The sequence below is a fragment of the Suricata suricatta genome, chromosome 13 (assembly GCF_006229205.1).
Source record: "Suricata suricatta isolate VVHF042 chromosome 13, meerkat_22Aug2017_6uvM2_HiC, whole genome shotgun sequence".
Classification (NCBI taxonomy): Eukaryota; Metazoa; Chordata; class Mammalia; order Carnivora; family Herpestidae; genus Suricata; species Suricata suricatta.
Genome location: NC_043712.1, coordinates 22,137,929 through 22,162,734, shown reverse-complemented (window position 1 = coordinate 22,162,734; position 24,806 = coordinate 22,137,929). Strand labels below are relative to the sequence as shown.

The 24,806-nt window shown below is 40.2% G+C and overlaps 1 protein-coding gene across 1 annotated transcript in view; it reads right to left on the bottom strand.

The window, feature by feature from the left end:
* The window catches only part of SVEP1 (sushi, von Willebrand factor type A, EGF and pentraxin domain containing 1), a 195,044-nt gene that overhangs the window by 34,305 nt on the left and 135,933 nt on the right, over nucleotides 1-24,806 (bottom strand). The window contains exons 38-40 of the mRNA XM_029919633.1: nucleotides 7,298-7,970; nucleotides 2,258-5,049; nucleotides 145-370 (exon numbers count right to left, since the gene is read on the bottom strand). Of these exons, the coding sequence (XP_029775493.1) occupies nucleotides 145-370; nucleotides 2,258-5,049; nucleotides 7,298-7,970 (3,691 nt within the window). The remainder of the gene's footprint in view (nucleotides 1-144; nucleotides 371-2,257; nucleotides 5,050-7,297; nucleotides 7,971-24,806) is intronic.

Below are 24,806 nucleotides of genomic sequence, written 5' to 3'. Positions count from 1 at the left end.
AACGTCTCAAATTCTTGACACAAATGGAAACTTGAGACATTTTTTTTTCCGAGGCCCCACAAGATACTGTCTGTACGGACACACACACATTTAATACAGATAAATGAGTTACCCACATACACGTTCTGAGACAGTGGCTCTTACCTGACAGGTTGCTATGTTAACTCCCTCATAGATATACCCTTCTGCGCAGGACACCGAGACTTGCTTATTCACCCTGAAATCATCCCCCTCCACAAGGACACGTGTTATATTTGCCGGCAGAGGACATTGTTTAGGACTGCAGGAGATTCTCGCGGGAAACCAGTGGCCATCTTCCTGGCAGGTGAATGTGTCGATAGCTGTATCCATCACGTACCCTTCCGCACACCTGGAATGGGAAAGGACAAATGAGGGCCTTAAAGAGACTCCCATCCCGTTGGTGACTTATTCTTGGACTGACGATGTAAGAGTGCTCACTGGACATTTTATGTGATATATTAAACCTGATTCAAATGTCAGGAAATGGCACTGCCACACCAAAAAACCAATGTAACAGTGACAACCAGGTCAGTCCTCAGCTGTCTACATGAAGGATTAACCAAGCCTAAAGTTGATTTAAATGTTGTTGACATTATTTAGCTTTCTTGTGGGTAATATCAACACTGAATTCACTTTTATTCTGAAAATAGTTAATAGTTCAAAAAATTCTAGACAAAGTCCAAGAATAGACTCAGATACCAATAAGAATATGACATAATTAACATCTATTGGGTATCTATTTGTGCTAAGCACTGTTCTAAGTTCTTGACATAGGGCATTTCTTCTGAGTGGTAGTTACTATTATGTAACAATAGCACTGGCATTCAAGCTCAAATCAAATTGGCTCTAAAATATTCTATGATTTTTAAATTTTGCATTTATTTATTCAGTGAATGTGTACATGGCACTTGTTAAATTCTAGTCACTGTTCTAAGTGTTCTACAAATATTAATTCATTTAGTTTTCATGTCGACCCTACGGGTAGGTATGATTATTATCTTTATTCTCATTTGGCAGATGACACGAGTGACACCAGAGACACCCTAGAAAGTGACAGAGCTGAGATTTCTGCCTACGGAGTCCAGTTCTGGAGTCCATGCTTCCACTACCATACGGCACTGCCATTTAAATCGAACCATTTAATCAACTAACATTGACTAGGTGGATATATTTTTTAAATGTCACAAATCACCAGGCTGGATAGGAGTCGGGGTTTTGCAAACTTGTAATCTATTTACTCCTACATATGAAATATCATCTGCACACAGCAAGGAAGAGCAAACGGGGAGGGGGGGGGGTCCTTGGGAAACAGGTGGTATTGGAATTTCTTGAGATATGTCACACATCAACATCTGAAGAGAAAAGTGAAAAAGTATTTCAAAAGCAAGGGATAATTTTTTTCTTCTCGGTGCATGATCGACTACTCTTTGGCCTTCTTATCATTGATGATCCTCCCATGGGTCTACTCCTTACTGTAATTAGGAGAAAGGAAGGCAGGGCTAAATTGCCCATAACAGACACATTTAAGAACAGTTACTGAATTATTAACATCTAAGAGCCAATATGTGAAAGATAATCCATAATTCCTTCAGAGACGTGAGTCAAGTCTAAATTAATTTAGAGGTTCGATATATTTATAAACATTCATTCCAATAAAAAATTTAATTTATAGATTTATTCCATATTCTCTCATTTCCTTTTAAGAATGCATTGTAGATAGGGAACTTCACAGAAAAATCACTATTTGTGCATTAAATGCTTGGTTTGTTCAGATAGCAAAGTTGGAAGGCTCCTTAAGATGTCTCCCGATTTATATTGATCAATGAAGGTATATGCTTTTTGACCTGAATTCTTCAGCTTTTGCATTATTTGTTCGATATTTGCATGTACGGATATAACCATAAAGTGATATCATAAAGAAATTTACCAGCATGACGTTTAAAAGAAAAAAGACCTGTGTGACTTAAGAGATATGAAAGCTAGCTGATCTTCCTGTTTCATGAAGATCAACAGAATAGAATCATGATAATTGTATTACGAACTACAAGTTTATTTTTTATGGACAATGGATTTCTACATAATTATGACAGAATAAGGCCAAGTGTTAAAAGCTTCAGTTTTGGGAGAGCAGTCCAGAGATGGTATTTTCCCAATTTGCTAAATTTTTGACAGAGTGCTTTTTATTTTACTGCCCTCCTGCCTGCACCCTTCGGAGACCCTAGAGCCACAGTCTTACCTGAGTTTCACTTTACTCTCATAGGTGTGCGACTCTCCAGTTGCTACTGCATTGGCGACAGATGGTGGGGGTCCACAGGACAGGGGCTCACAGACTGGATAAGGCTGGCTCCATGTCCCCTTCTCTGTACAAGTCAGATCTGAACTCCCCTTTAGGACATACCCAGCTCTGCAGTTGTAAGTTATTGCATTCTCCTCCAAAGAGCCGCTCTCACTGATGAATGCATTTGGTACCGTTGGGGGAGAACCACAGGACGCGTGTTCACAGTGTGGGAAGACAGAGCTCCACTGGCCATTGGCCTCACAGGTGATTTCAGAAGCTCCGTGGAGCTTGAAGCCTCTGAAGCACTGAATCTGGGTTGTCTTTCCACAGCCCAAATCTGTCCCGTTGGCAGCTCCATTCTGAATTACTGGTGTGGAACACCTGCAAGGCAGGCAGGATGGTGGGCTGCCACTCCAGGAGCCGTTGGAAAGGCACCTTCTTGAAGGACTGCCTTGGAGCTTATAACCGGGAAAGCACTGATACTGTATATGCCCCCCGTGATAAAAGGAGAAGCCATTAGAAAAGCCATGGGGAAGATCTTCAGGAGGGCCACAGTTGACTGGCTTACAGAAAGGAAACTCTGCGTCCCAGCTGCCATCTGACTGACAGGTGAGTCTTGGAGCACCATGCAACACGTAGCCCTCCTGACAGTGGAACACCACTTCCTTCCCAAAGCCATAGTCCAAGCCATCCATCACTCCATTTGCCACCTGTGGTGGGGTGGCACATCTGATGGGCATACAGATAGGAGTGGTTCCACTCCAGGTTCCATCGGCAAGACAAACACGACTCCTGGCACCCTCAAGTAAGAACCCTACATTGCAAGTGTACTCAACCTCTTTTTGAAACGTGTATTCATCTCCTTTGACCTGGCCGTTGGCTGAGACTGGAGGTGAGCCACAGTCCACAGGAATGCAAACTGGCTCATTCCCATCCCAATTTTTATTTTGTTGGCATGTCCTCCTCTCATTGCCATTCAACACATACCCAGGATTACATTCATAGAAGAGCACACTCAGGTATGTGTAGTTGCTTCCTTTGATGGAGCCATTCATAACTGGATTTGGTTTTTGGCATGAAATGGCCTCACAGCTTGGGGAAGCACCACTCCATTCCCTGCTCTGTAGACAAAGTCTTATGTCAGAGCCCACCAGAATGTGTCCGGGCTTGCAGCTATACTGTATGGCACTGCCCATGGTAGTCTCCGCAAAATGCAAAAATCCATTTTCAGGAGCAACAGGCAAGTCACATTCAACGGAAATGCAGGAAGGTGCACTGCCATTCCACGTTCCATCTTCCTGGCAGATCAGCATGGGGTTCCCCAAAAGTTCATATCCCGGGTTACAGGTGTAGGAAACCATGGTGCCATGTGGGAAGTGTGCTAGATGGGTGGAAGGAGATCCTTTTGTGCTTCCCCAGGGTTTAGTCACTGCTCCCAGGAGATGAGGAGGGACAGGAGTCCGATATGGAACTTCCATCATGTCCTCTTCTTGGTTGAAATATCTCTGATCATCTTTGACCTTAGTACAGTCTCCAAAATCAATATGGGGAGGGAGACCACAGTCTATGGTTACACATGTTGGGATGGAGCCTGACCATCCTGACTCTTCACAGGTCTGCATGGCATGACCAGCTACATGGAAGCCAGGAAGGCAGCTGTAGATGATCATGGCACCAAAGCTGTAATCTGCACCTTCTACAAAACCATTTTCAATAGGTTGTGGGGGATTACAGTGGATCGCACTGCATGATGGGACATCCACATCCCAAGCACCTGTCTCTAAACAAGTCAAGGTTTTGGGACCTTGAAGCCTGAAGCCCCGGTCACAAGAGTATGTAACGGTCTGCCCGTAGTGTAGGTCTGTATAAGAGAATTTGCCATTCAAGATCTCCTTGGGCTTTGGGCACTCAATGGGTTTACAGGTGGGTTTTCCTCCAAGCCAATGACCATCTTCTCCACATAGTGTGGTAGTATTCCCCACCAACTCATAGCCTGGCTTGCATGTATAGAGAGCTGTGCTCAGATAGGCGAGACCTTGTACATCGATGATGCCATTGAGAATTTCCTCAGGTTGGGGACATTCCACTGGGACACATTCCGGCAGTGGGGAACTCCAGGTACCATCAGCTTGGCAGGAGGTGGTAGGATTCCCTTTTAGGAAAAATCCATCCACACAAGAGTACTTGACTGTACTTCCAAAATGAAGAGCAGAAGAGGGAGCTGGGACACCAAAGGGAATTAGGGGAGGCGGGAGGCAAAGGACCATCTTGCAAACAGGAAAAGAATCGTTCCACTGCTGAGAGAGCAAGCATTTCAGGACAGGGGGGCCCTGAAGGGCATGTCCTTCTTTACAAGAAAATGTCACCATTCCTACTTCACTGGTTGATTCCTTCAGGACGAGCTGGTTTTCCAAGAGGGGAGGCTCTGGGCACCTGGAAGGCACACACTTCTGGTTTGGCTTCTTATTCCATTTGCCAGATTTCAGGCATGTCCAAGAATGATCACCGATGAGCTCATAACCCTCGTTACAGAAAAACTGAACCTTGGACCCTACTTCAAAAATTTCTCCTTTCATGTAGCCATTCTGGATTGGGGGAGGTTTTCCACAGTTGAGAGGGATGCACGAGAGAGGGGATTCACTGTGCCAGTGGCGATTGGCCTGGCAGACGAATGCGGGATTTCCAACGGCCTTGTAGCCTGGATTACACCGGTATCTAACCTCACTCTCAAAGATCCTGCCAGTTGCATGCTGTATAATAGGGAGAAAACAAAGAAGAACAATTTGTATAACAACCAATATAGTTAACTACATACTTTGAATAATTATTTAAAAATTAAACTGAAAATACCTATGTTAAAATGAATCAGTTAAGGCACAAGCAAATACAGATTTATGGGTTTTATTCAATAGGTCCACTCTATTTTTAATAAGTGAAAAGGATAGGTCAAATTAGGTAATCCTTACTGCAGAAATATTTACCACTGGGCTGAGCCCATAACAGGTAAAAGACCAATACTTTAAAATTGATGATTTGATGGAGGACTACCAAAAAATTATAAATTACTTAGTTCAAAAATATCTTACTCACCAAAGCAATGCTAGAGTTTGTGACTTTAATCACAGAAAAGGAAAAATACACATACAAACATACATTTATTTGTTAATGTTTAAAAAAGCAAATAAAATATTTTTCATGGATATATTCCTAAGAGTACCATCAAATTTTTTAGTTCATTCTTAACGTACTTCAAAAAATTGTTGCTCTGAGGATGGGAAATAAAAAAGCAATACTTCACTTTTTAAACAAAAAGTTAATATTCATGATCTCAACATTTAAATAAATAAGTGATTAGTATAATAATAAGTCATCTTCTTTCTTTCTTCCTTTTCTCCCTCCCTCTCTCCTTCCTTCCTTCCTTCCTTCCTTCCTTCCTTCCCTCCCTCCCTCCCTCCCTCCCTCCCTCCCTCCCTCCCTCCCTCCCTCCCTCCTTTCTTTCTTTCTTTCTTTCTTTCTTTCTTTCTTTCTTTCTTTCTTTCTTTCTTTCTTTCTTTCTTTCTTTCTTTCTTTTCTGGAGCCCAGTATGGGGTTGAACTCATAATCCTGAGATCAAGACTTGAGCTCCTATCAAAAGTCAGACACTTAACTGACTAAGCCACCCAGGTTCTCCAATAACAGGTCATTTAGGTAGTACAAAAGGTAGATTAGTTATGAAAACTTTAAAAAGATTATCATGGTGAGAGACTTTTGAATGCTGAGAACAAACTGAGTGCTGAGGAGGGAGGGGGGAAGGGGAAAGGGGGTGATGGTCGTGGAGAGGGGCACTTGCGGGGAAGAGCACTGGGTGTTATATGGAAACCAACTTGGTAATAAACTATTTAAGTAAAAAAAAAAAGATTATCATGGTAATGTGTAGCTTCCATGCTATAGCGAACTTCTCATGCTAGTGGACATTAATTATTTGTTTTGTTCATTTATTTCTTGGGTACCCACCCCCCAGCATGTAAGCACCATGCCACCACTGACCTAAGCCGTGCTGTTAAATACTAGCTTTCCAGTGCTTACCTGGCACCTGGGAGGAGCTCCAAGATATTTGTTAAAGAAACAAATGAAGAAAGCCCTGTATCTTACATACACCCTCTTCCAACGGAATGCTAATACATCTGAGCAAAGGTGTCAAACAGACCATTGTTACTGTTGTTTTAGAATATAAAGGAGAAAAGGTATTATGTATGTGTGGGTTTTTACATAGCATTTAATTAGAATATTGTCTCTTTAAAATGGCCCTTGAGTTGGGGAAATAGGTTCTCACTCCTGTCTTCTTTTTTGTTTAAGTAGGCTTCATGCCCAATGCAGAGCTCAACGTGGGGCTTCAATTTATGACCATGAGATCAGGGCCTGAGCTGAGACCAGGAGTCAGATGCTCAACCAACTGAGCCACCCAGGTACCATTTTCTTGATGGACTTAATGAGAAGGCATATATTAACGCAAAAGGAAGATATGTGTGGATCTCAAAGAACTCTTTGTCCTGGTGAATCCACTGTTAGGTCTGCTGAAACAAAACTGCAAAAGCTGCATTATCGTGAATGGGTGGTTCGTGCCATCTTCTGTCTAAAAATTAGAAATGATACCAGATTTCTCTAGGTTCCATTAGCCCTTGGTTTCTACAAAATACACATCCATCTTGGAATAATTTATCCTATAAGGCAAAACAATATTTTATTAAGATTGGTTTATTCTAACTTCCTACTTCGGGCTAAGGTATTGCTGCAAAGCACTTCAAATGTCTGTATACCAACAGAAGGCAGAAGGCTATATATTAAAAGGATTCCTCATTTCTATCAACTTCTTTCCAATACTCACTCCCTGTAGGTTTAGCCACTTCTGTTTTTCAACAGTTAATTTGTTCAGTGCCCTGCTTCTGAATCCCAGGTTAGCTGCTGTGGGCTGGCGGTCAGTGACGAAAGCCACGAACCACTCGCTCATCAGTCTCTTACCTCCAGAAAGGCATTCTCCACCTTAGGGGGCTCATTGCAAGACACGGGGTGGCACGTGGGTGTGGGGCTGCTCCACTGTCCTGTGGCTTCGCAGGTGCTTTTCTTCTCCCCTTTGATGTAGAATCCTCTGTTGCAGCTGTAAGCTACCACGGCTCCAAAACTGTAGTTTGACCCGCTTGCATAGCCGTTCATGATGCTTGGTGGCTCTCCACACCGCACGGGGATGCACTGGATGGACATGGGGGAAGGGTTCCACTGCCCACCTCTCAAACATTCAATCTTCGCTGAGGTGTTCAGTACAAAGCCTTCTGTGCATTTAAAGCTCACAACTGACCCCGCTGCAAATTTTGCTTTGCTCCCAGATTCCAAGATGCTATAGGAGACAGACGGAGGCTTTTCACAGAAATGAGCTACACAACGGGGCATGGCCTGGCCTTCTGGGGGAACCCACTTGCCCTGGGCATTGCAAAGGAGCTGGGAATTGTCCGCCAGGCTGTAGCCATCTGAGCAGTAGTAGAATGCAATGTCTCCAAATAAACGATGGGCAGTCTCTGGAGAGGCGTGGTCCACACTGGGGGGCTCATCACAGGAGACAGCCAAGCACTGCTGGTTACTTCCATTCCACTTACCATTGGCCAGGCATTCAATGGTGTCAGGACCAGCGAGGGTGTAGCTATGGGAGGAAGGGAATAACAGCTCAGCATAATATTTGAGAAAAGGTATTTGCATCTTCGTATATTCTGTTTTTATTGTTTTATCTTTCCAAGAATGATTTTGCTTCCATTTGTTATTCTTTTCTTATTAAAATTTTTTTAAATGTTTAATTTATTTTTGAGAGAAAGAGAGAGAGAGAGAGAGAGAGAGAGAGAGAGAGAGAGAGAAGTGTGAGCAGGGGAGGGTCAGAGAAACAGGAGACACGGAATCAGAAGCAGGCTCCAGGCTCTGAGCTAGCTGTCAGCACAGAGCCTGATGCGGGCTAAAAGCCACCAACCGCAAGATCATGACTTGAGCCGAAGCCGGATGCTCAACTGACTGAGCCACCCAGGCACCCCATTTCATTTGTTATTCTTTAAAATAGTATTTACTAGGATGGAGGCATAGTAGGGGGACCCTAGGCTCATCTCGTCCCTCAAACACAACCAGATAGCTATCAAATCATTCTGAATGACCAAGAAATCGACCCGAAGACTGAGAACAAACTGCACAACTAGAGGGCGAGAAGAGGCATGTCAAGGAAGTGCGGAGACATGGTTTGGGGGAGAAATGGATCAAGGGTGCTGCAGAGGGGAGAAAGCCCTGGTGGCGGACAGACAACAGAGAAAGCACACAGGGAAGTGCACACAGAGAGCGCTTCCCCAAAGCGATTGGCTGAAAAAACGAGATGGGCTGATTTTTGTGAGTTTTTGCAACCAGCAGGGCTGGAAGACTGGAGTTTTAAAGGTTGGCAGGCTTGACTAGTGTAGAGATGTGAGGACACTGCCCTACTCCTGGAGAGAAGGCAGGCAAGAGGCCTGGGGGCAGATGGCGAGATCTGACGAACACCTAAGTCACACAAGGAGACTTTTCTTCTTGACAACATCGGTGAGCGGTGGCATTAGCAGAGTCACCTCTCCAGGGACAAAAGGGCTGCTGAGCACCATTTCCTTCCCTTGTTCTGCAGCATAAATGTAGAGCTACCAGCAGTAAACAGCACAGCACGGACACTGGCTGTCCGACCTGCTTACACCAGGTCCCACACCCCCGCGCTCTGCTGGTACAGCTCTTCTTGGGCAAGTCTGCCTCAGCACCAATGCAGCAGGCTGCTTTCCCAAAAGACAGCACAAACCCCTTCCTACATCATGTCTCCCAACCAGAAAGTTCTGCAAGCTTCAGTTCTAGTGTAAGTAGTATCAGGTCTCATTTAACAAGCAAACCAGAGCACATCTAGTTAAAACTCACTGTACTCTGGCCAAGGACCAAACACCGCCCACAGCAGGCAAGGAGAGCCCGTGCAGATGACCGGCCAAAAGGGCAGAGCAGCCAAAACACAGCAGCAGAGTGCGCTCAGCACACAACAGACAATTCCTGCAGCCCCAGGCCCTGGACGCTATAATGACCTCTTCTTCACAAAGCCATTCCTCTCAGAAGCAGGAAACATAACAGGCTTTTCTAACACAGGGAAGAGGACAGAGACTTAGACATAATGCCAAGATGGAGGAATTCATCCCAAATGAAAACACATCAGGTCATGCCCAGAGACCGAATTGAAGCAGATATAAGCAATGTCCCTGATGGAGAATTTAAAGCAACAATCATAAGGATACTTGCTGGGCTTGAGAAAAGAATGCAAGACTTTAAGGGAGGCTCTTCACAGAGATTAAAGAGCTAAGAAACAATCAGTCAGAAATGAAGAATGCAGTAACTGAGTTTGGAAATAGACTGGGTATAGTGAATACAAGGCTGGAAGATGTGGAGGTACAAATAAGTGGTATAGAAGATAAAATAATGTAAACTAAGGGAGCTGAACAAAAGAGAGAAAGAATAATTATGACAGAACATGAGAACAGACTCAGAGAACTCAGTGAATCCATCAAACATAATAATATTCATATCAAAAGAGTCCTAGAAGAAGAAGAGAAAAGGGGGCAGAAAAATTATTTGTGGAATTAATAGCTGAATACTTCCCTAATCTGGGGAAGGAAGCAGATATCCAGATCCAGGAGGCACAGAGAATTCCCATCAAAATCAACAAAAGGCAGGTCAACACCAGGACATATAATTAAATTTGCAAAAGATAGCAATAAAGAAAAAATCCTAAAAGCAGCAAGACAAAAGATGTCCCTAACTTACAAGGGAAGACCCATAAGGCTAGCTGGAGATTCTCAACAGAAACTTGACAAGCCAGAAGGGAGTGGTATGATATAATCCATGTGCTGAATGGGGAAAATCTGCAGCCAAGAATATTCTATCCAGCAAGGCTATCATTCAGAATAGGCGGAGAGATGAGTTTCCCAGACAAAAACTAAAGGTTCGTGATCACTAAACCAGCCCTACAAGAAATATTGAAGGGAACTCTTTAAGTGGAAAGATCCAAAGTGACAAGAAAGGAACGGAGAAAATCTCCAGAAACAACAAATAATAAAATGGCATTAAATACGTATCTATCAATAATTATTCTGAATGTAAATGGATTAAATGTTCCAATCAAAAGACAAAGAGTATAAGAATGGATTAAAAAACAAGACCTGTCTATATGCAGCATACACGAGACTCCTTTTAGGCCTAAAGACACCTGCAGATTGTGAGGGGAGGGAGAAACAGTTATTGTTTATCACGTAAGCAGACATCAAAAGGAAGCTTGAGTAGCAACAGTTAATGTCAGACAAACTAGATTTTAAACCAAAAAGTGTAACAATAGATGAAGAAAAGCACTTTATCATAATAAAGAGGACTATCCAACAAGAAGATCTAACAATTGTAAATATTTGTGCCTCCAACATGAAAGCACCCAAATGACAGTTAATGACAAACATAAAGGAGCTAAATGACAGTAATACAATAATAGTAGGGCACATTAACACTCCACTTACATCAGTGGGCAGATCATCTAAGCAGAAAACGAACAAGGAAACAATGGCTCTGAAGGACACACTGGAACAGATGGATTTAACAGATCTATTCAGAACATTCCATCCTAAAACATCAGAATACACATTCTTTTCCAGTGCACGCGGAACATTCTCCAGAACAGATCGCATGTAGGCCACAAAACAAGCCTCAATAAATTCAAAAAGACTGAAGTCATACCATGCATCTTCTCTGACCGCAAAGCCTTAAAAACAGAAATCAAACACAAGAAAAGAATCTGGAAAGACCACAAATACATGGAGGTTAAATAACATGCTACTAAACAATGAATTGGTCGACCAGGAAATAAAAGAAATGAAAAAATACAGGGAAACAAAAGGTATTGAAAAGCATTGGTTCAGAATCCTTGGATGCATCAAAAGTGGCACTTAGAGGGAAGTTTATAGTAATACAGGTCTACCCCAAGAAAGCAAGAAAAATCTCACATAAACAACCCAGCCTTACACCAAAAGGACTAGAAGAACACATAAAACCTAAAACCAGCAGAAGAAAGAAAATAATAAAGATGAGAGCAGAAATAAATGCCATAGACACTAAAAAATAATAGAATAGATCAATGAAACCAGGAGCTGGTTCTGTGGGAAAAAAATTAATAAAATTGATAAACCTTTAGCCAGACTTATCAAAAAAAAAAAAAGAGAGAGAAAGGACTCAAACTCACAAACAAGAGAGGAAAATAACAACCAACACCACAGAAATACAATCATAAGAGAATCTTATGAGAAACTATATGCCAACAAATCTGAAGACCCGGGAGAAATGGATAAACTACAATCCTACAAATCCTACAAACTCACAAACTACCAAAACTGAAACAAGAAGAAATAGAAAACTTGAACAGACCAATCACCAGCAAAGAAGCTAAATTATTAGTTAAAAATCTCCCAACAAACAAAAGTCCAGGACCAGATGTCTTCACGGATAAATTCTATTAAACATTTAAAAAAGAGTTAATATCTATTCTCAAACTATTCTGAAAAACAGAAGAGGGAAAATTCATGCTATGAGGCCAGCATTACCCTGATACCAATAAAAACTCCACTAAGAAAAACTCTACTAAGAAAGAGAACTACAGGCCAATATCCCTAATGAACTTGGATGTAAACATTCTCAATAAAATACTACCAAAATCAATCCAACAATACATTAAAAGAATCATTCTCCAGGATCACTGGGGATTTCTTCCTGTGCAGCAAGAGTGGTTCAATCAATGAGATAACAGCACATTAACTAAAGAAAGAATAAGAACCATATGAGCCTTTCAGTAGATGCAGAAAAAGCATTTGATAAAATACAATACCATTCATGATAAAAACCTTCAACAAAGTAGGGTTAGAGGGAACATACCTCAACATAATAAAGGACTTACATGAAAAACTTACAGCTAATATCATCCTCATAGGGAAAAACTGAGTGCTTTTCCTCTATAGTCAGGAACAAGGCAGGAATGTCCACTCTCACCACTGTTATTTAACATAGTACAGGAAGTCCTTGCCACACCAATCAGACAATACAAATAAATAAAAGGCACCAAATTGGCAAGGAAAAGTATCAAACTATCACAGTTTGCAGATAACATGATATTCTACACAGAAAACCCAAAAACTCTACCAAAAAATGGCTGGAACTGATACATGAATTCATTAACGTTGAAGGATACAAAATCAATGTACAGAAATCTGTTGCATTTCTGTACACAAATAATGAAGCATCAGAAAGAGAAATCAAGGAAGTAATCCTATTTATAAACATATCAAAACCCACAAGATACCTAGGAATAATCCTAACCAAAGAGGTCAAACATCTGTACTCTGAAAACTATAGAACACTAATGAAAGAAAGTGAAGAGGACACAAAGAAATGGAAAAACATTCCATGTTCATGGACTGGAAGAACAAATATTGTTAAAATGTCTATATTACTATAAGCAATCTACACATTTAATGGGATCTCTATCAAAATACTACCAACATTTTTCACAGAGCTAGAACAGATCATCTTAAAATTTGTATGGAAACACACAGCCAAAGCAATTCTGAAAAAGAAAAGCAAAGCTGGAGATATCACAATTTCAGACTTCAAGTTATATTACAAAGCTGTAGTAATCAAAACAGTATGGTCCTGGCATAAAAAACAGACACATAGATCAATGGAACAGAACAGAAATCCAGAGATAAACCCACAATTATATGGCCAATTAGTCTTTGACAAGGTAGGAAAGAATGTCGAAAGGAGGGAAAAGTCTCTTCCACAAATGGTGTTGGGAAAACTGCAATATGCAAAAGAATGAAACTGGACCACTTTCTTGTACCATATACAAAAATAAATTTAAAAATGTATTGAAGACCTATGTGTGATATCTGAATCATAAAATTCCTAGAAGAAAACATAAGCAGTAGTCTCTTTGACATCAGCCATAGTAACATTTTTCTAGACAGGTCTTCTCAGGCAAGAGAAACAAAAGCAAAAATAAATTATTGGGTCTATATCAAAATAAAAAGCTTCTGCATAATGAAGGAAACAGTCAACAAAATCAAAAGGCAACCTACAGAATTATTTGCAAATTACACACCTCGTATAGGGTTAGTATCCAAAATATATAAAGAACTGATATAACTCAATACCCAAAAAAACACCAAATAATCCAATTAAAAATGAGCAGAAGGCATGAACAGACATTTCTCCAAAGAAGATATACATATGGCCAACAGACACATGAAAAGACATTTAGCATCAGGGAAATACAAATCAGGGAAAGACAAATCAAAACCAAAACGAAATATCACTTGATATCATATTTTATGCCATATCAAATTTTATCACCTGATAAAAAACTGACAGGTTTTTATTACTCAGTCATAAAAACAATACAGTCTTGCCATTTGCAATGATGTGGATGGAACTAGAGTGTATTGTGCGACGCAAAATAAGTCAGAGAAAGACAAATACCATATGATTTACTCATGCATGGAATTTAAGAAACTAAATAAATGAACATAGGGATAAAAGAAGAGAGGAAAACCAAGAGACAGACTTTTAACTACAGAGAACAAACTGATGGTTGCCAGAGGGGAGGTAGGCAGGGGGATGGATGAAGTAGGTGAGGGAGATTAAGGAGGGCACTTGTTGTGATGAGCCCTGGGTGTTGTACCTAAGTATCAAATCACTAAATTCTACCCCTGAAACTAGACTTACACATTACGTATATTAACTAACTGGAACTGAAATACAAACTTGAAAATAAAGAAAATAATATTTCCTGCTTGAATACTGAGCTTACTGATCCAATGATGTTCCTTTAAGATATAGAAATATATCTTGATATTAATATTAATGTTTGTTTAAGTAAGGGAAATGGATCTAAATTTTTGGCTATGTAAGGAACTCTAAAAATTGTTGCCCATTTCTTTAAAAATAAGAATGACTCAGTTTAAATTTAGAACATCATCTGTCTACAGATGGTTTTAGTTGATTTTATCACTAGTCGTTGAAACAAAAACTCTAATGAGCCATATGTAGCCCACACATAATTCATAGACCTACTTATACTCAATGATATTTAAAGCAGCGATTATAATTTAAGTCCGCAATGTTTCCTAAACCCTCAACCAACCACATATCAGCATTTGGAGCTGTGTTCTGCATATGGCTCTGCTAGTCAATCAGCATGAATCAATTTTGCTTAATAACTCAGTCTTTCTTTCTGTCTTTAACGGATATTTTCTCATAGATGACGATAGACTGATGACTTGTAAAAATCTTAAATTATTCTCAAGTGCTCTCTCAATGAAGTGGAATAAAATATTATGATACATAGTATTAGAATAATTATAATGGAGTCATCCTTAGTTTTTAAATTTTTTCTTAATGTTTATTCATTTTTAAGAGACAGAGAGCATGAATGGATGAGGGGCAGAGGGAGAGGGAGACACAGAATCTGAGGCAGGCTACAGACTCTGAGCTGTCAGCACAGGGTCTGACACAGAGTTCAAATCCACAAACCGTGAGATCATGACCTGAGCCAAAGTCAGACGCTTAACCAACTGAGCCACCCAGGTCCCCCTGGAGTCATCCTTATCTTGACTCTCACTTTCTTTATAAAGAGAAAGATACAGAGTTTTAAAGGAATGTCTGGGGCATTTGGGTGGCTCAGTCAGTTGAGTGTCCAACTCTTGATTTTAGCTCTAGTCATGAGTTCACGGTTTGTGGGATCAAGCCCCACACTGGGCTCTGCACTGACAGTGTGGAGAGTGCTTGGGATTCTCTCTCTCCCTCTCCCTCTCCCTCTGCACAACATCCCCCGAATAAATGAATAAGCTTAAAAAAATAAAGGAATGTCTAATACCTGATCAGTCCATCATTTTGCGATAAGAGGACTAAAGTAATTTGGCACTTAATCCTGTTTAGACATATTAGTTCTTCATTTTATTTTTTTATTTTTTATTTTTTTAAATGTTTTATTTATTTTTGATATAGAGAGAGACAGAGCATGAGGGGTGGAGGGGCAGAGAGAGAAGGAGACACAGAACTGGAAGCAGGCTCCAGGCTCTGAGCTAGCCATCAGCACAGAGCCCGACGCGGGGCTCGAACCCACGAACGTGAGATCTGACCTGAGCTGAAAGTGAGATCTGACCTGAGCCGAAGCCGGAGGCTTAACCAACTGAGCCACCCAGGCGCCCCTCTTCATTTTACAGATGAGTTAATGGTGGTTCCACAGAGTGAAAGACCTGGAGTCACACGGCTGCAAGCAGCGGAGTTAAGAATCTGAATTTGATTTGCTAAATTCCAACACTTAAACCTTTTTCATGACATTGTTCTGTTTCCCTTCCTTTTTCTTTTTAAAATGAGGTAGATCACAATTTTCAGGTGTCCCATGGAAACTATATTGCAGTCTCACTAGTACAAATTATTTGACCCACCCTTCAGCAGAGTGTCTTAAGTCATGAGTTGGCGAACATTTCCCCTGAGGTCCCTTTTAGTTTTATGAGGGATCTGCTATGATAGAAAGGTTGGAATCCCTTCACCCTCACTGTCAAGATTCATGAAATCTGTAGGAAACAAAGATCTAGGAGAAAATGAAAGAGCATCAGCAGAGAAATGTGCTTCTGCCTAGCTTCCGGCCATGCCTCATGCCTGGACAGAAGTGGTCTCAAATACTCATACACGTCCCCGACAACTAAACGCAGTGTCTAGTTAGGATCTGCTGCAGTTCATTGTTATGGACAAGCTCTGCTCTTTCTATTAGAAATCAGACTTAGTAAGTTATCAGATGGCTTCTGTCTAGAAGAATACAGGAAAGTATACCAAGACAATACATAAAGGTATAACTTTATTTTTAAAAATCCATTATCCCAGGTCTGCGTGCCCGATTTCACTGTTCCTGTGTAGAATGTGCTCTGAGTGGAAGTCTCATTTGTAGAGGCTCCTGATGTTTTATATTTTTATAGCACAATTTACATCCTTTGTGCACTTTGAACCATGCATCATTTGACATCCATGATTTATCAGGATCCACTGTGCCATCTATAAATTGTTTCCTTTATTTCATGGGACCAGCTACTCTGAGGCAGAAGCATCTGCCTCCAGACCCTTCCTTATTCTTCAAAGCCTCTTAGAGATACAAAACTTGTGTGTAGCAATTGGGCAGCACTTTGTTAGGCCTCTGACCTCTGATCTTCAGGAAAATCTCCACCAACTACTCCTCTCCAATGAAAAATCGCAGCAAAGCTCTTCTGTAAAGCAGCGGAAGACTACCACCAAATACATATATTATGAATAAGTGAATTTAAAGAATGCATTTCCAACACTACCCGTAATTTCTTGGAACCTACACTACTTCTTTCTCTGACCTAATATCTTAACTTTTCTTTATGACTCAATCAGCTTTTAGTCCTTCAGTAAAGATTTCTTAAGGACCATGCCATGCGCTAGAGTCACTTCCTTAGTATACAATGCAAAGCGAATGCATTTGCTTGTTTTATGCATCTGTGTCCAGCCTGTCTTCCTTACTCCGTCCACTGCCTGGTGTCCTGTAGGCCCCTTCACACCTAGGGCAGTTGCTTAAAGGAGAAATGATTGATTCTAGCTGAAGAATGGGAAGGGGAGGAAAGGCTTCCCTATTGAAATGGCTTTTGAAAGGACCTATCAGAGAAGACGAGCAGAAAAGGAATCACTCATGTCTAAAAAGCAACATGAACAAAGGGCTAAGAGTGTGATATTGGGGGGGGCATTCTGGGAACTTACAGACAGTTAGGAATGGCATATGAACACCTGAAGTAGGAAGTGGTGATCGCTAGGATCTTGTGTGTCTTGACAGGTTGTGATGGTTGATGGGTAAAAATGAGGCAGGCACAGGTGAGCAGGAAACAGTTTTTGACGGTGTCTTTTACAAGGACGCTCAGAAGATTTTAGCAGACAAAATATCACTAGAACAGAAAGATACTGAAGTGGTTTATCAACTGGATGACCCAAAGAGCACGGATTCAGAAGGTAAGCAAGTTGGGAGCTTCCTATCTTATGAATGCCATGAAACTCTGTCCTCAGTCCCTACTGTCCATCAGATTATAAGCAACACATGACAGTAGGGTAGGAGATAAGTGTCTTTATAGTCCAATTCAATGTTTCTAATGACAAAATAAGACTTAACAAAAATTAGAGGGGAAGGTCCTGCACATACACACAAAGTAAAACTGCACAAATGGAAAACCCAGCTTGGTGATGACCAATATGAAAGTCTTTGGTGTTTCACTGAATGTAAGTTGAATGAGTCAATGGCGACATCCTTAAAGGATGACCGCATTTCTAGAAACTCATTTATTTAGAAAGAGAAGAGAAATGAAATGAATTCTTATCTTTGCATGTATGTGTCAGCCTCTCAATTTGGCATTTTTATCTCTGTTATATTCTAATTTGCATGTGTCAGTGTGCATTCGGCTTTGGGTACCAAGACTGAAAATGGACTACAGAACCTATGAAATAGGCTGAGAGAGTGACTCTGAAAGGAACAGGCTTGGAATCACATCCATTTAAGAGGAAGACATGCAGACTGGAGGCTGAGCTGGATGAACTGTCTGTCTCCCTGTGTCCTTTCTCAGTCAGGAGATATGTGAAGGCCTGGGATCTTTTACTGAAACTTCCTCATTAGCTCTAATGATTCCTTTGTGGGAGAACCTCAGGACAAATACTTGAATGGCTGGCATTTCACAGGTGTGGGGAAATTTACACTGAATGGTTTCAATAGGTGGACACAAAGCCAGTACTTGAGACTAGATAAAGTATTCAATAAACATGGGGATTGAGTTTTGTTTAAAAAAACAACTATCTTCCAGGGTGCCTGGTGGCTCAGTCGGTTAAGCATCTGACTCTTGATTTCAGCTGAAGTCATGATCTCACAGTTGTGAGACTGAGCCCCACATGGGGCTCTGCGCTGACAGCATGGAGCCTGCTTACGTTTCTCTCTCCCTCTGCTGCTCCACTGTGCATGTGCACTCTGTCTTTCAAAATTTAAATTAAATTAAATTAAATTAAATTAAATTAAATTAAATTAAATTAAAAAAACAACCTTCCAAGATATGTCAGGTAGTCTTTCAAGATGCTAAAGAAGGATATATTTTCCAAATGACAAAAAAAGAGGAATTGTTAGTTACTGGTTAGGTTGAATTATAATCGGTCTCTGATCCACCTGCTGCATTACTTTCTTATGTTAGGAGTCTGATGGTGTGTTATGATTTCTGGGGAACATATTTCACTTGCTCATTTGTTTAAAAGAATCATTTAAAACACGATACAGTTTTGTACAGATGATGACATACACCCTATAACTGTTGGCCAGCAAAGGAGGAAAATTGGAATTGGCACAAACCTAAAATGCTGGAATATTTAATAGTCTGTGACATTTTCTATTCTCACTCGAGAGACATTGGGGACACTAATGCAGACTATTATTTAAAAATCAGGGCCTACATAGTATACAATAAATTGGTTTACTCCATAATTCCAAAGACAAATGGCCCACTGATATTACGGTGACGCCATAGAGGGACATACTTCAGGATGAATTTGCTGCGATACATTAGTGTATTTCTGGGATAATATTGAAAAATTCTTTGAAAATGGGCAGAGTAATTTTCAGATGCAATTTTCAGTGATTTGACTCATACACTGAGTGGAAGCCTGCTGATGGGCCTGGGCGAAGCTCTATGAGAGAGCTCCCAATGGATTATTAGCTCTTCTCTTTTTAAAAGAAGAACATTATATGAGTCTTAAAATAGCAGCATACCAGATATGTAAGGAGCTGCAATTTAACAAGAGGAACAGAAAGTATAAATCTCCATCAGCAGTTTAATTCTGTCTTCAATCAAAAATGATCAAAATTTTTATCTTAGTATAGTCAGTAATTGCATTTAAAAGTCCATATAATTAAACAAGAATCAAAGGGAAACATTCTATTATGGTTTTAGGCTCTTCCTTCCCTCTGAGCTTCTCATCCAAAGAATAGACACGTAAAGATGAAAAGGAAAATGGAAGACAAGTTACCATTTTATTAATTTGGGCAGACAGCGGAAAACTTCCAGCCCAGTGTTTTCATAAAAGATGAATCTTGAAGGCCAGTTTTGGGGCAGGAGGCAGAAATGCACTTGTTGCTTCTTTCTTTCCCTGACATTCATCCTACTACTCCTGTCTCCTAAAGTGTTTGCTCTTCCATCCTATAGTTGAGAGCGGTTCTTTCCCCCTTATTTCAAGAAAAGGTCTGTACAAAGCACAACACCAATATGAGAAGAAACAATGCTGAGATCGAAGCAAGAATGTGTGTATGGGAGCTCAATAAGCAGGCCTGGATGGCTCACACAGTGTGCAGGGCAGGGGAGTTGAGGTGGCTGGAGAAGGAAAGAGGCCCTCATCCTCATGTCAAGCCAACAGCATCTTGGGAAGCGAAGGAGACAGCAAGATAGACTCACTGCACAAAAGCCATGACTTGAACACCCTGATGCCATCCTGGAAGACACAGTGCATGCTGGGCCATGCCAATCAATTCCATGGGTGAAGAAACAGAAAAGAAGTGAAGAGTGAGAACCTCTACTTCTGACCATGCCATAGTCTGAAAACCTTCCCTATATCATATTCAGTGGAATATAACAAAAGTTCTGCGTACACCATAAATAAAGAGGGAATCAGCTGAGAAGTAAGCCTATAACTGGATGCTGCAATTGCCATTGGGTTGGGCAGGGACGGGAAGAAGAGATGGTCGGAGAGATGACTTCGGAGTTGAAACAGGGCAATAGCCTAGTCTCTGACATGGATCCCGATCCTACAAGAACATTCATTGAAAGGATATTCACTGGAAAAAAATTCACCTAATGAGCTAGATCTCTTGTTTTCTGGGGCTCTGGGTGGGTAAATAAAGTCCCTGCTAAGGTAGCAGTTCCTGGGTCTCATCTCATGTGGATTTGACGTTAGAATTTATACTATATACTTTGTATGGAAAGCCTTCAATCCACATACTTAAACCACAAGGGATTGTTAGAGATAAAACAAGTTTTGCTTACTATAAAGACACAATAAGAAACTACAAAAACATACATGACCATGTTTTCCATCATGAATCAGTCAGCAGGCGGAACAAACAGCAAGATTAGAGTACTGATAAATTGAGACAGTAAAAAAAAAGATCTAACATTAAAAAATTGTATTAAATAAGTATGTTGAAATAATTAAGGACAAAAGGATGCAAAATCCTATTAAAAAAGGAAGAGACTGTTTAAAAATAAATATTTGAAAAACAAACAAATATAAATTCTAGAAGCAAAAATGTAGAAATAAATTTTTTAATTAATGGACACATTTAAAAGCAGATGACACATAGAAGAAAGACACTGTAAACTTGATGATATATGTGAGACAATTACCAAATTGCAGTCCAAGTTTATAAACAGATGGAAAATGTGACAGACTAGTAAACACACAGAGAGAAAGAAGAGATCCAATACATAAGACTTAAAGAAATAGAGAAAAGTGAAAGTGAAGAGGAGGGAATACGTGAAGTGAAAATAGCTGATAATATTCCAAAATTGGTGGAAGATATGAATTTTCAGAGGTAAGAAGTACAATGAGTCCTGAACAAGATGAATGACAATAAGCACAATTTTAGTCATATCGTAAGGAAATACCAGAACAACAAAGACATATTAAAAATAAAAAAAGCCTATCCATAGAACTCCTTTGTGACCCAGCAATAGCACTGCTAGGGATTTACCCAAGGGATACAGAAGTGCTGATGCATAGGAGCACATGTACCCCAATGTTCATAGCAGCACTGTCAACAATAGCCAAATCATGGAAAAAGCCTAAATGTCCATCACCTGATGAGTGGATCAAGAAGATGTGGTTTATCTATACAATAGAATACTACATGGCAATGAGGAAGAATGGAATCTGGTCATTTGTAGCAAGGTGGATGGACCTCGAGGGTGTCATGCTAAGCGAAGTAAGTCAGGCAGAGAAGGACAGATACCATATGTTTGCACTCATAGGTCTAACAGGAGAACAGGAGAAACCTAATGGAGAACCAGGGGGAGGGGAAGAGGGAAAGAGAGTTGGGGAGAGAGAGGGATGCAAAACTTGAGAGACTACTGAATACTGAAAACGAACTGAAAGTTGAAGGGGAAGGGGGAGGGGAGAAAAGAGGTGGAGGTGATGGAGGAGGGCACTTGTGGGGAAGAGCACTGGGTGTTGTATGGAAACCAATTTGACAATAAACTATTTAAAAAACTAAATAAATAAAATAAAAAAGCCAAAAGGAAAAGATATAACTCATAGTGGAATAACAATTCAGACTGAGTTTCTCAGTCTAAGCACCATTGACATATTGGGCCATACAGCTTTGTGTTGTGGTCTGCTGTTCTATGCATTATAGGCTGGTTAGCAGCATCCTTAGACTCTATCTATCAGAGCTAGGAGCAAGTTCTTCTCAACTGTGACAACCAAAGATGTCTCCAGACATTCCCACATATTCCTGGTGAGCAACACTGCCCCAGGATAAGAACCCCAAACAGACTGATAGTGGGATCCTCAATAGCAATAGTATTGAGGCAGTGGAATAGTATTTTTCAAAAATGTCTATGGAAGAAAACTATTAGTAGACTTGTATACCCAGCTAAACTATAATTCGAGAGCAAAGGTAAAGTACTATTATTTTTAGATAAAGATTGTAGAGCATATGTTTAGTGGGAAAAAAATGTAAAGGGTATATTTTAGGAAGTAGAAATATTAAACTCAAAAGGAAGGAATGGGATGCAAAAAGCAATGGTGATGAAGAGATTAATAAATGTGAATAAATCTAAATAAGCACTGACTATATTAAAAAATGACTAATTTGGAAACTTGTAAAGAGGGAAATAAAATATAGTGATAAGACATTTAAGATGAGAGGGGAGATAGAGGTTATTAATGTTTCCAAGATCTTTGAGTTGTTCAGAAGAAAAACAAAGATATTCAGCATGACCTCTGGGTATGGATGATTTCTTAAATTTGACACAAACACAAAACAAAATATAAAGTAAACAACTGATAGATATCAAGTAGTATCTCCTAAGGCTTAAAATATGCATATTTCATGACACCAATTTTTGGTGTCTGAGCCAGAAAGAGTCTCACTTAATATGTACCAAGAAACACGTGCAACTGATATTTACTTCAGAACTGTTACATCAGCAAATAAAGTGGAAACAAATTAATCTTCTACCAGTAGAGAAATGGGTAACTTACGGATAGATCATTCATCCAGGGGAATACCATATAGCAGTTAAAATGAATTCTGTTGACTCACATGGATCAATAGAGAAAAGTGTAAAACACATGATAAGCAAAACTCAAGCTTCAAAAGGACACGTAGAGTACTAAAAGACATATTCAGGGACGCCTGGGAGGCTCAGTCGGTTCAGCGTCTGACTTCGGCTCAGGTCATGATCTCACAGTCTGTGGGTTCGAGCCCCGCGTCAGGCTCTCTGCTGACAGCTAGCTCATGAGCCTGGAGCCTGTCATCAGATTCTGGGTCTCCCTCTCTCTCTGACCCTCCCCTGCTCATGCTGTGTCTCTCTCTCTCAAAAATAAATAAAATGTAAAAAAATTTAAAAAACACATTCAGAAATTAAAACACATTAAGTCAACAGAACATTTGTTTATGGAAACATACGTAGGGAATAAAGGAAAAATGCACATTTGTTACTTCGGGGAGAATGGGAAAGCGAGGAGGATGGCTTCTTGTTATATTTGGAGTATTGCGCTGTATTATTTTTACTTTATGAAAAAGAAAGCTATAATAACTATGGCAAAAAAAATTTAATGTGTACCTTTCTCTCAAGAATGGACGCCCAGGTAACTTTAAATAGAGATTAACTAATTACTTTTTGTGGTTTTCTGTATATTTCAAATGCTTATTAGCCATTTGGCCAGACAGAAGAGGAGTCCAAAGGCTTTCTTTCTAGTCCAGCCTTCTTGTGGCATCCCACAGTGGAGGGATGTACGCAAAAGACACGGGTGTTCTTCCTCTCACCAAAAGTTTTCCTCTCAGAAAAAAAGTAGAACTCTCTCTTAATAGTTATTGATTGTTTTCATTTGGAACAAAATGTAGGTAGGCAGTGATTTGTGACTGCAGGTACTTTGTATTAATTTGATTAACTATTTAAGATAGTCCCCCCCTAAATTATTAAAATGTTATCACTGTCTGTAGCAATAACAGTGACAGACAATAACAAAGCCATTTTTCCACATAGCACTTCATGTATATTTAAAGCACTTTCTTAAAGCTGTTCTCAGCCCCTCTAACAGCTATGTGATTTAGGTGCGTGGATTTGATTTCCATCTTTTCGATGAGATGAAATCTCCCACAGAGTGTCTACTTGCCTGAACCAGACGGAATATGTAAGATAATGTGGCCCAATACCTTCATGTTTTCACTATAAAGTTGCAATACTACTTATTCTGCCAAACCTCTGTTATCACAGAAGGGAGCACATGAGATAATTCATGTGAAAGTCCTCTGAGGAATGTAAACCCTCTATGAATGTACGGGTTTGTTGTAATTTTTATTACTGCATGTAGTGCTTTTTCTAATAAAACCCTTTTATATAATATATAGAGTTAACACTGGGGAGACTCAGAACTCTAATGATATATTTTAGGTGAATGATTTATAAAGAAAAGAAGAAACATGTAAATTTGTATCTATAGCATAATCTTTAATATTTAAAACTATTTGTAGACAAAATTCTGGGAAGAAATACAGTAAGCTACCACCATTTACCTTTGGGTAATTAAAAACTTTTGTATGTTTATTATTTTTGAGAGGGAGAGAGAGAAAAGAATGTGAGTGGGGGAGGGGGCAGAGAGAGAGGGAGACCCATAATCGGAAGCAGGCTCCAGGCTATGAGCTGTCAGCACAGAGCCCAATGTGGGGCTTGAACTCACAAACCACGAGATCATAACCTGAGCTGAGGTTGGGCACTTAGCTGACTGAGCCACCCAGGCGCCCCTATCTTTGGGTAATTTTTTAAAATATATTTTTCGGGGTGCCTGGGTGGCTCAGTTGGTTAAGCCTCCGACTTCGGCTCGGGTCAGATCTCACGTTTGTGGGTTCGAGCCCCGCGTCAGGCTCTGTGCTGACAGCTAGCTCAGAGCCTGGAGCCTGCTTCAGATTCTGTGTCTCCTTCTCTCTCTGCCCCTTCCCCTCTCATGCTCTGTCTCTCTCTGTATCAAAAATAAATAAAACATTAAAAAAAATAAAAAATAAAATACATTTTTCATTTTCTAAGTTTACATGGTGGTAATGCATTACTTTTTTCATTAGGAAAAGAACCCCAGAGGTTGTCGATTTCTACCAATTATC